The 13013-nt window shown below is 38.1% G+C and overlaps 1 protein-coding gene across 1 annotated transcript; it reads right to left on the bottom strand.

Moving 5' to 3' along the window:
* Nucleotides 1–212: 212 nt before the first annotated feature.
* PTCHD3 (patched domain containing 3) lies at nucleotides 213–12541 on the bottom strand. The gene is made up of 4 exons (XM_044677723.1): nucleotides 11633–12541; nucleotides 10800–10921; nucleotides 6170–6315; nucleotides 213–1768 (listed from the first exon to the last, which is right to left on the bottom strand). The coding sequence occupies exons 1-4, from the start codon at nucleotides 12539–12541 to the stop codon at nucleotides 213–215; spliced, it is 2733 nt and encodes a 910-aa protein (XP_044533658.1).
* Between the last annotated feature and the right edge of the window lie 472 nt (nucleotides 12542–13013).

Raw genomic sequence — 13013 nt, 5'->3', positions numbered from 1 at the left:
ATAGACATAGACATAGACATAGATATAGATATAGACATAGATATAGATATAGATGATATAGATATAGACATAGATATAGATATGTAGTCATATAGTGAGGTATTTAAAAGTTTAGCATAAGAATGATCCTGACCTGAATCACACTTGGGAAATATGGACTTCAGGTTAAGAGAAAAATACATTTTGCCAACTCCTCTAAAAGAACATTGTAATTAAGGGCAGTCAGGATCTCTTTGGGGAGTCTCTTTATGGGCTCTGCTACAAATTCCAAAAAAGGTTAAAAATACTGGAATGAAGATAAGGCCATGAGCAGCCCCAAACAAGATAACCAGAAACATAATCTTGAAAAAGGTCCTGAAGATGTAAGCATTTGCTGCAGCTAAGGCAACCACTCCTATTATGGTTGAAGAAGCACCCTGTACCACTGGGTAGCCAAGAAGATCCAATGCCTCAATGACTTTTTGGTTTGTACTCATAGCATCACTAGAAACAAATGCATAGGAAATATGAGCAGAAAAGTCTACTGAAAACCCAATACAAATGATAAGGTTGATCATGGATATGGAATCAAGATTGACATTCCAATATGACATGAAACCTGCCACTCCCACAATTACAGATGCGATGGCAAAGGTCACCCATAAAGAACACAGCGGACTGGGAATGAACAGTAAGGAAATCACCAGCATGGCACCAGCTGCTACAGCAACATTTTGAATAGTGTTATCCACTATCACAGAATATTGATCGAAATAGATAAATGCTGGGTGATACACCACAACAGGAATTTCACATTGTGCAGCAATACTTCTTAACTGGTTTAACATCATCTTTTCATCTACTGCGGTACTGACATTTACTGATTGAATGAAGTACCGTGAAGATACTATTTCCCTTTGAGTTGTATTAACTTGAAAATCATACTCATAATCTGGAAAGGCTTTTAAAAAAGAGTCTAACTCTTCTAAAAAAGTAGTCCTATTATTTATATTTTGATGCATAACTGTCAAATATTTCTCATATGTTCTTAGCCAAGAATCTGAAAAAGTTTTACTGATATACTGATTATTTTCTAATGATTGCATACACTTGTCAAAATTATTTCGAGTAATTTCATCCCAATATGGCACAGATTTAGTGACAAAAGCCATGATCCTAGGACCAAATTCTGAAAAATATTCCTTTTCCATAGAATAATAAGGAACAATATAAGAGTTATCATTGGCCAGGTTTCGAAGGTCTATACCTTCCTTGATTTGGAAACACCCATAGATACTAGCAGCCAGGTACCCAGCATAGAGCAGCACCACAAACACTTTGGACCAAATGTTGGTGAGCAGGGGACCATAATACTTTCTAAAGAATGTATTCATTAAGTGGCTTTCTTCTTCGCCATTTGGAGATACGTAAAAGCCTTTTTTGCAGAGTATCTTCTTTACAACTGAATAGCTGTCCTGTTGCTGTTGAAAGGTGAAACGGTTCAGATAGACTTCAATTTTACCATTGAGGGCAAGGAATGCTCCAAAACAGGTAATGTTATATAAAAAACAAAAAAGCAAGGTGGTTCCTGTATAGACACAAAAGGCTTGCACAGATTTGAAAGAGGTCATGATTCCAACATAGAAAGCAAGGACATCAGTCAATGTAGTGATTGTAATGGACACAGCTGCCTCTGCATAAGTCTCAGCCATCCTCTCTTCAAGGCTATGTATGAGTTTGGTCCTCTGCCAAGCAGAAATCATGATAAACATGTCATCAACACCGACTCCTATAAAATAGAGGGAAAGTCCTGAAGTTTAGAAAAGTTTGTTCAAAGTTAAACAGATTGATTCAAAATGCTTATTTATTAATAATGACAAACTGTACTCTCTTCCCTTCTCTGAAGAGGTGGAGACTATTGTAATAGGAAGTAGTCTTTGAGTAGGAAAGCAGACTTAGCAGGCAGACTATGTATGTGTCTGTACACTGGGTCTACTGTCAGATTTGGTTGATAAGTTGTTCAATTCTACTGAAGTGGTTTTTGCTCTTTCTTTTTCATTCTTTGTAATAAATGGTGCTTCTGTATAATAATGTGTAATAAAATTGTAAATAAAATAAAGGTGTAATAAAAGGACAAGAAGAAAGGATATGTTTGGAAATGAAGGTAATACAAAAAATGTGAATACAATTTTTAAAGTTACTATTTTAAAAAAAACAATGACAAGATGTATTCTTTCTGACAGGCTGAACTGGAAATCTACCCTTTAATCTGATGCCATCATTAACATCCTGAAAACATTCTTAAAGATCTTGGTTTCTACATTACATGGACTGTGTCAACCTCCCCAAAGGTGCTTGAAATCTCATAAACAGAAATTAAAACATTATTATCCTGGTCACTTGGCAGGTGAATTTGAAGTACTACTAGTGCTGGGTCTCTTGTTAGTCCCCACTGTGAGTGCCATCAGCCTGTGAAAACGTACTGATATTCTGCCATGAGGCTCTAATTTCCATAGATATCTAAGGACTAATAATAGAGTAGTTTGCAAAACCACTGTAATATCTGATATATTGGAATTAAGGGACCTGGACTAGCTGTGATGTGTAGCCAATAAGAAATCACAGGAATTAAACTGGAAGACACCCTAAAGTTCATCTAGTGCAACCTGGCTAGAGAGACTTCTTAACACCATTTCCAGGTAGTCATCCAGTTTTCATTTGGAGATCTAAAGCAAGGAAGAATTCAGTACCTCTAGAAGTAGATAATTCCACTTTTAGATAATTCTAGTCATTAGTAAGCTTCTCATTGCACCAAGACTACACTTTCCAACCATTGTTCCTAATTCAATTAGCTGGGACCAACAAAAGCAAGTTTAACGACTCCATATGATTGTCCTTCAAATACTTAGACATCTTTAATTTCTCTAAGTCTTCTCTTCTCCAAGCTAAATGATCCTATTCCCTTGTCTGTCAGATGAACAGGAAAACATCTATTTATTGTACTAGATATAGGTAGTAAGAGTTGTAATACCTGAATGTATAAAATGAATTTATTACATAACAGAAAATCATTGTCTGTTTGCTTATATTTCTGATAAGCCTTACATAGATATGAAAAAGTAGTTCCTCTCTCTGGTGTTATTTGAGGGGAAATAGAAAGACCCTCTTCTTTGAAATCTTTCCATTATTGAATGATGCCTGAAGGAACTGTGGTAGGTGGGAAGAAATTAATGTAGCCACATATGGGCACTTCCCTACAACAGGAGAAGCCAGCCCTCAATGTTCTGCTATAAAAGGGAAAACAAAAAATTAATGAGAAAAAGCAAAATTGGATATGGCAAAATGTGACACAAAGAAATTCATGAAGAAACATGGAAGCTTTGGAACAACACAAGTTACGATATTCTTCCCAGAGAAACAAAGCTCCTGACCTAGGGTCCATGGACATGCAAGGAGATTTCAGAAAATGTGTGATCTAAAGAAAGGAAAAATTACATCTTTCTTTTCACCGACCCATAACAAAAATTTTGCATTTCCTTCAATTATGAAATTATGAATGTAGGCAATAAACATATTATTCTGAGACAGGGATCTATAGGCTTCACTAGACAGCCAAAGAGAACTTTGACCAAAAAAAAGGGTTAAGAATTTCTGCAATATAGGTTCACGTGTTCTAACCAAAGATAATAAGGACCCAAAGTAAAGAAGCATCAAAAATAAGGACATTTGTAAAGGGAAAACGCTTCATCCTATTTCTGTGAACTGGTTTCAGAGTTCAATGGCTTTTGAAACAACTTTTTTAAAAGTTCTAAACCAGCAATACCAACATGCTAACAGTAGGCAGGATATTGGTACTGCTGACCTGGAATTTTTTAAAAGTATTATTGATGTATTTTGTTTTAATATTATAAACATTTATGAATTATCTATACTTCCTATGATCTCTCTTGTAACGAAGTAAAAGAACTAAGCAAAGCTAACAATAGTAACCTCACCTGAGAGACCATACAAAATTCTACATTTATAGTAACCTCTACCACTACTTCTCAATTTAAAAAAATTTTTAATGAACAGAAATATATTTTATCTCCCTCTCACACCAAACCCAATTGGGAAATGAAAACAAAAATAAATTCATTGCAATAAATATACACCCAGAGGGACATTGAAGGGGTGACTCACATGGTATGAGCCCTTATTCTCTTATATGCCCCTACATAGCAATCAACAGGAAGAATATCTGTCTTAAGCTGAAGCAGCATCACAAGAGATCCAGGTTCATCTCATGATCCCATCTCTGCAACCTGACTAAAATCTTTCTGTGGGAAGATGGCACCCATATTCTATTCCATAATCATCAAAAAGTGGAGAGAATGGGGGCAGCTGGGTAGCTCAGTGGATTGAGAGCCAGGCCTAGAGACGGGAGGTCCTAGGTTCAAATCTGGCCTCAGACATTTCCCAGCTGTGTGGCCCTGGGCAAGTCACTTAACCCCCATTGCCTACCCTTACCACTCTTCTGCCTTGGAGCCCATACACAGTATTGACTCCAAGACGGAAGGTAAGGGTTTAAAAAAAAAAAAAAAGTGGAGAGATTGCTAGGCTTAAAGTCAGAAAGCCCTGAGTTCATGTAAGACCTCAGATAGCTTTTAGCTATGTGATTTGGGGCAAGTCTTGAACCTGTTTGCCTCAGTTTCTTCATCTGTAAGAGGGGATAATAACAGCAGTTACCTCTCAGGGCTATTATAAGAATCAAACAAGATAATAATTGTAAAGTGCTTAGCATAGTGCCTGGCATACAGTAAGCATTGCATAAATGTTTGGACTATTAATATACCTACTACTAATAACTTTCTTTGCCTCTGTTTCTTCATCTGTAATTATGGGAGTAGCAATAGCACCTAATTTCATAGGGTTCTCATGAGTATTAAATAACATTTGTAAAACACTTTGAAAAATATAAAGCACTTTATAAATATTAACTACCATCATCACTGTCATCATCATCATGTCTATACTCTCTCATCTGAGTATGACAATGAATAAATAAAACCTGAACCTCTACTAGATCTATGGTTCTAAGATGCTTCACTGTTTAAGAGAAAAATCAAGGTGGAAGACACAGAAACATAAGATTATTGAACTTTTAAATCGTCATTGAATATTTTAAGTGCTTTTCATTTTTGTAGAATATTGTCCAAAAATTTTACCAAGACAATTTTTTAAAACCCTTGCCTTCTGTCTTAGAATCAATATTGAGTATTAGTTCCAAGGCAGAAGAATGGTAAAGGCAAGATAACTGGAGTTAAGTGGCTTTCACAGAGTCCACAGCTAGGAAGTGTCTGAGGTCAAATTTGAACCCAGGACCTCTTGTCTCCAGGCCTGGCTCTCTATCCCTGAGCCACTAGCTAACTCCCAAGTTATTTTTTATTAGTATGCAAATAACTAACTCTATGCATACTCTATTTGCTAATTCTAATACACAATCATCCATCTCCTGCCTTCTTATGATGGCATGGAATACCTCTCTGGGAATTCCCTTTAACTCAAAGAATCTCTAACTTCCTTCCAAGTTCAGCTCAGTCACTTTTTCCAGTCACCAAGTTGTTAGTACCTTCTCTACCAAAATTGCTTTGTAACTATTTTGTATTGACTATTCATGTTTTCCCTTCCACTCCCCAGTGAAATATAAGCTCCTCGAATATAGAGACTGTTTCATTTCTGTTTTTGTAGCCCCAGTGCCTAGAACATTGAGACAAAAATAGACAGACATATACATGATAGATAAAAGATAGATGGCTAGTTAAACAGATCAGTAGACAGATGAGACCAATATATAAATCGATATGAGATGAATATGTAAAAATATATGAAATGATATATAAAGATAGAGAGATCAATAGATATAGAGATGTGTTTTGTATGTATACAACTTTAATAAATGCTTATTTAATGAAGACAGTTTAACAACATAAATCATTTTATGCCTTAAATGCATTTATTTTGTTGGCATTTATATTTACTGGTAAAACTTTTTAAAAATATTTTATTGTGTTAGTATAGTCCATGATTCAGAATTAGATGAGAAAAGCCTCTAAGGGACCATTCACCCAGGGAGCCTAACCAACTTTCCCTTCCCAGATCTTGAAATTTAAGTGAAATGGATTTATAATCATATTTGTATTTTACTTACCCAGAATAAGAAATGGTGCATTGGAAACTGTAGCAACAAAAGGCATCCCACAATATAGCAGAAGACCAAAGCCACTCAATACTGCTAAACCAGATGAGATGACACCAAATGCTGCCACCCACATTTTGCTAATTATGAGGTTCAACCTGAAAATTTTGAAGAGAATGAATCATTGCTGAGATGATGACCCATCTGCTTAATTTCAGCTAATTCAAAAAAGTTTTGTTGGAAACTTGTAAGATCCAGAGTAGTGACTTTAACTAAACTTGTTAACTTACAGAAGTCCTTTGTTTGAAAAGGTCAAATAATTTGTTTTCTGAAGGCTAATACCTCCCTCAACAAAGAAGTATACAAAAGGCAATGCAAACCTTTTTCTTCTCAATATAAATATAAACATGGTTCACATTCTCTTTCAACAGGAAACTATTTAGGTTTATTTTGTGCTAAATAAATAGTATAGGTCTCCTTTGAAATCCTCCAAAGTGTAGATCCCCGAATTCTAAATTAAGTCACAGAGACATCGAATTTCAGAGTTGGGTGGGATCCCATTGGCCATGTAGTCCAAGTCAATTCTCACCGGGATATACCTGACAAGTAGTCATCCAGCCTTAGCTTGAAGGCCATTAGTGGGGTCTATTCAAAATGTCTTCCATTGAAAGCAACATTACTTGGAAGCTGAGGAGGAAGTGAATGGTGTTGTCAAGAGAGAAGATCAATGATTGAGAACCTTGGGAAATACTTCACTGTATGGAGAAAGGACTCATAAATCAGTGAAAGATTTAAAAGGCACAATGAGAGAAACAAGAGAAGAATCACAAGAGAATGGTGTGTCTGGGGCCAAAGGGGGAAAAAGTATATGATAGGAGGAGGATGGTAGAGAATAGAGAATTATTCAGAGAGATCAAGAAGGAAGAAAAATTGGAAGGAAAGCCACTTGACCTATAATTAAGGGTTTGCTGGCCTTAAAGAGAAATTTCAATAGAGCAAAGGGAACAGAAGCCCAAGGTCGGAGAAAGAGCAGAAACTGAAGAGGTGGAAGCAGTGTCAAGAAACTCAGTTGTGAAAGGGGCCAAGAAGTGGGATAGTAGCTGAATAGGATAGAGTTGTGAAAAACTTTTAAAAAGAATTGGAAGATCAGTTAGGTGGCTCAGTAGGTAGAGAGTCAAGCCTGAAAATAAAAGGTCCTGGGTTCAAATCTGACCTCAGATACTTCCTAGGTGTGTGACCCCCCAGCAAGTCATTTAACACCAAATGCCTAGCCCTTACTGCTCCTCTTTCTTAGAATCCATACCTGGCATCAATTCTAAAACAAATGGTAGGAATTTTTTAAAGGGAAAAAAAAGCATTGGAGATAATTGGACATGTCTAAAGACAGATAGGAAGGAACCTGTGGTGAGAGAAAAACTGAAGGTGAAGGAGAAAGAAAAGTCCCAGAAGAGGCATGGAAGAATGAGATTAAGGTATAAATAGAGAGGAATCGAGACATTCTTCTGTGATCTGAGGTAAAGAGACAATAAAAAATGCTGAGTTTTGATGAATGAAGGAAAAAACCTGAAGGATTATCTCAGGCTTCTTAGTGAAGAAAGAGGCTAAATCAATTGCTGAATCAGGATAAGGGTTGAGATCTTACAGGCATGCATGCCATTTGTCCCCAAGGTAGTGAGACCAGATTATCAGAATTGGGCAACCACTACAATGGGGTTGTGATATTGGCTTTTGAAAGGTTCCCGGGTTTCTTACCCTCTAAGGCTAAGCCTTTGCATCTAGGTTTTAGGCAGGGACAAGGCAAAGTGTTAATTTGATGCTGGGCTTCTACATGGTGGCAATGCTATTCATGTGCTCAGTACTGTCAACATTCCCTAACAAATACATTCTAAGCTGCTCAATCTTAAGTTCCTTCCCTGCTGTCTATAAACATACACAGGTTTCCCCATCCTAAAAAACAAAAACAAAAAAAGCTTCTTGACTCTATTAACTATAGCTTTTTCTGCGTTTTATAACCAAACTTCTAGAAAAAAGGACTATCTAATGATAGCTAACATTTATATAAGACTAAAATGCAAAGCATTTTATATAACATTGCATTTGATTTTCACAACAATCCTACAAAGTAGGTGTCGCTATTATCCCCATTATAGAGATGAGGAAACTGAGGCAGACAAAGGTTAAGTGACTTGCCATGGTTATACAGTTAGTATTTGAAGCAAGACTGAGCTCTTTTTGACTCTAAGTCTAGCATTCTATCCCCTATGCCAACACACTGTCTACAATCACTCCCACTTTCAGCTCTCCTTACATCTCAGTCCACTTTCAGCTCAGTCCCTTACATCTTGACTTCTGGGCTCATTGCATAATTGCAACGGCTTTCTCCAAATTTGCCAATTTTCCATTGTGTTGTCCAAAGACCTTTTCTCAATCCTCATTTTTCTTAACCTCTTTGCAGCATTTGACACCACGGATTCCTCTCCTTTTGGATTTTCTCTCCTGTCTGGTTTTTTTGTGACACTACTCTCCTTTGATTTTCTTCCTTTCCATTTGGCTGTTCCTTGTGTTTCTCCTTAGCTGGACATTTATCAAGTACTTATTACGTTACAAGTGTTGTGCTTGGTGCTGGGGATGCAAAGAGTACAATTGGAGCAACTTCTGCCCTCAAAGAATCTGTATTGTATTAAAGGAGACAACATGTACAAATTTATGCAAAACAAATACGAGGTAATTCTAGTGGTGGAGGGTAGTAGCAGAAGATGGAAAAAGATTTCGTGTAGAAAGTGGCACATGAGAAAAGTTTTAAAGGAAATCAGGATTTTAAGATTGCATTTCAGGCATGGAGAAATAGTCATTTCAAAGGTCCAGAGATGAGATGTGGACTCAGGTATAAGGGACAGCAAGGAGTCCTGTTTGGCTAAAACATATCTTAAAGAGTATGGGAAGGGAAATAATACATAGTAAGATTGGAAAAGGTTGGTCTGGGGCAGTTTATAAAGACTATTAAAAACAAAACAGAGGAATTGAAGCTAGAGGGAAAGGGTAGCCAAATCATAAAAAAATTTCATGTTCCTAATTGAGTGTAGTCCAAGAATCTGTCCTGGATCTTTTTTGATACTCCCTCTCAAGGTGATTTCATAAACTCCCATATTTTCAACTGTCATCTGTATGCAAATGACTCCCAGCTCTATAAATCCAGTTCTCCCAAGTCCTTATCCCACAATATCAACTGCCTGCAGGGCATTTCCACTTGGATGTTTTATAGGCATCTCAGAAAGAATATACCCAAAAGAGAACTCAGTATTTTTTCTCTAAAACCAAACCTTCTTCCTAACTTTCCTATTTCCATTGAAGATAGTGTCATCCTTCCAGATACTTGGGTTTATAATCTTGGAATCAATATAATCTTGGAAAAATATAATCTTTGACTCATTACTCTCCCTAACCCTCTCCTCTTCTTACTCTTTTAGCACCTTTATTCTACTATATCTGTGCATTCAACTATGAAAAAAGTAGATCATTATAATATTTGAATTGAAAATTTCTCCTACTGGACTGTAAGCTTTTTAAATGAAGGGACAGTTATTTTCCTTTTTGATCTCTCTCAAAAACTTTGGCATGCTTTGATATAATAGGTGCTTATTAAACATTTATTGATTATAAGATGCTAAAAGAACTGGTTGAAATGAGAAAAAATTAAGTCAAACTAATTTTTGGTGTTACCAAATAGAGCAAAATGTAGTTGTTTTTCTCAGTTCAACCAGGATTAGTTGTTTTTCTCAATTCAACAAGGATTTTAAAAACTGAATTTATTCAAATATTTTGTGTGCATAAGTACAACTTGTATCCCTGAAGGAATGATAAAAATGATAATTTTAGACAGATACACTCCTCCAAGAACAAATAAGGATATTTTTATATTTAAGTTCATAATAATAGATACTTTACAATACAGACATCAAGCAATTTATAATCAGAAAAAGATTCTCACAATGAAATTTTTATAATTTTTTTCTAGTTCTATAATTTTTTGATAGTTTGGTATGGCTCTTAAGTAAATTAATTTAGGTAGAATTGTCATTTTTGTTATATTAACTCAGCCTACCCATGAGTAATCAATATTTTTTGAGTTGTTTAGATCTGACTTTATTTGTGGAAAGTGTTTTGTAATTGTGTTCATGTAATTCCTGGATTTGTCTTAGCAAGCAGATTCCAAGGTGTTTTATATTGTCTAGCATTATTTTAAAGGAAATTTCAAAGATTCTCACAATGAAAAAATAAATTTTCATTTCTGGTACAACTAGGGCACAAAGTTTAAAAGGTTTAATGATTTTTCCTATAATATTTTAAATTTAACTTTCAATGTATCAATAACTTGTTTCAATATCTCATTGCTCTCTTAATACAAGATTGTTGTTAAAATTAAATTAATTATTAATATGAATGAATTTATAAATTCATTAAATTACATTAAACCATATTAAAACAAAAATAGGATCATTAAGTCTATGGATAAAATTAATATGATGAGCCAGTTCTAACTTGTACCAATTTCTTAGGCATCTCCACTTACTCATAAGCAAATGTCGATGAGAGCTAAATAGAAGATAATATTCAATTACATATGTAAAAAACAAGCAGTTACCTGTAACATGAGATAATTGAAAAGAATATGATGAGAAAGTAAGAGACAGAAAACAATGGAATTACTTCTTTCACGTTTCCTTCAAATTCCTCCTGTCTGGATAGCGATGTAAAATAGTACACCTGCCATAAAATAGAATCAACCAAATTATTTTTTTTTATTTGTACCTAAGGGCTGAAATACATTAGTTTATAGTTTATAACATATAACAATTCTAGGAGACATTAAAATATACAGATTCTTTTTTTTTTTTTTGCTACAGAAAAATGTAAATTTGCTAGCTCCATCGTCTTCTCCTACATTCCCCTATAAATCGCCTCCTTTGCTTTAAAAAGAAAAAGGCTATTAACTGAAAAGTGCGTTTTCAAAGTCAATTTTGAAATGAGAAAAAGTTCCTACATGAACATGCTAATACTAATGAAGGAAAGAAGGGAACTGGCTTCTTATTTACTGTACCCAATTCTAAAATCTAACTAAATGCCGTCTTAGTTGAACAAACTGTAAAACCTAGAGCCCTATTTTTCACTCTGGTGATGAGTCTAGACAGGTTTGTGAGCTAGCTTCCATCCTAACGGTTAAGACTGGGGAGGGTCAAAGGAAAGCTCAGCCCGCAAGAGTCACTGACTTCAATAGACACGAACCCTCACGTAAAAAGCGGTTCTCCCAGAAAGGGTCTCGGACTAACTGGAAGTCAGCAGGACCTGGATTCTGGGCAAGTCGCTTAGCCTCTCTCAGTTCTCTAGGCAACTCTCTAAGGCTCTGGAGCAGTGAAATCCCACGTTCCGTCCCTAGCCCTTGCCTCACATCTCCAGTCGCACGCTCCCCACAGGTACCTTCAAGTCCGGCAGCGGCAGTTTCTGCAACTCGGGTGGGAATTCCTGGAGGAAAGCGCTCAGCCACTGGCGGCTCATTTCGCGGTCTGATGCTGCATCCTCGCGCAGGTAGTACGCCAGCTTCAGAGCCCTAGCCTTTTCCAGCGTCCTGTTCGGGGAATCTCCGGAGCCGGCGCCGAGCTCCACGCCCCCGACCAGGTTGCCCAGAAAAACTTGTTGATTTTTATTTATCTCCAGGAGGGGGAAAGTGAGCTGCATGGAGATACTGGGTAATGCCAGAAGCGGGTTGGGGAAGCTGCACTCTGAACCCGTCCGGGCGCACAGGCTCGTGTAGTTGAAGGAGACTCCTTGTGCATCCTTCACACTTATGCTCCTCACTTTGCTGTCCAGAAGCTGGACCTGCCACCAAACCGACTGAGTCAACAATGACTCTGAGTTGTTGGTGACCACGAGGAGCGAGGCGAACGAGCCCTCCGTGGTGAGCCTGGATCCCGAAAAGCGCTCAGCGTCGTTGGTAGGGAAATACTCCTGGGCCAGGCTCCTCTCTCCCTTCGCCGGGCCCCCAACGGGCGTGAACTGCTCCTCGATGTTGTCCGTTCGGCGTTTGTTCAGGAACATAAAGCCACTTCCCAGGCCCGCAGACAGCAGCATCGGCAGCAGCAGGAAGACCCAGGGGTACCTGGCCACCAGGCGGCCCAGTCTCCGGAACAATCGCGACAGGGGCACCTCAATGCAGTCGGTACGGCACTGGGGGCGCCTGACATAGGGGCTGCGATCTTGGCTTTCGGAGTAACCGATCCACAGGTAAGCCTGCTGCAGCAAAAATGAAGCAGGGAACCCCGGCAGTTCACCCGAGAGTGACTTCTGGCTACTCTGATTCATTTTAGTAATCGGACGGCCTGGGTGCATTTTGAGCCCCGGGACATCTAACAGGCAGCGGCTCGAAAGCTCCCAGCCTACCTCTGCCGGCTGCTCTCCAGTAAACTCAAAGACCGAGCGTCGCGACCGAGCTGCCCGGGACCCCTCTGCTGCCTTGACACCTGACCCTGGCGTTGTCAGCGTCTAGGATGCGTTTTGGGGGTAAAGCCACCAAATCCAGTCCCGTAAGCCCGGCGAATTAGTAGCTAAAAGTTTAGTCAGCCACCTCTCGTTGGTTCCCTGGATATCACATGCAAACACGGACAGACGTGGGAGAGGCGGGGAAGTGAGGCTTGTAAGCACTTTTTCCTGGTCTCTTGCTGTCATAAGCTAGATGTCCGTAGACTTTGGACTCCCTGAAGCAATTCTACTGGAGAGATACTTGAGAGAGGAGAGGGGGAATTTCAGGCCAACCTGGTTAGGAGATTCTTTCCACCTCGGGGCAGACCTCTTGCAAAAGGGT

This window comes from Gracilinanus agilis, chromosome 5 (assembly GCF_016433145.1).
Source record: "Gracilinanus agilis isolate LMUSP501 chromosome 5, AgileGrace, whole genome shotgun sequence".
Lineage (NCBI taxonomy): Eukaryota > Metazoa > Chordata > Mammalia > Didelphimorphia > Didelphidae > Gracilinanus > Gracilinanus agilis.
The sequence above is the reverse complement of the archived record's forward strand: the minus strand, read 5'-3'. Positions and strand labels throughout refer to the sequence as shown.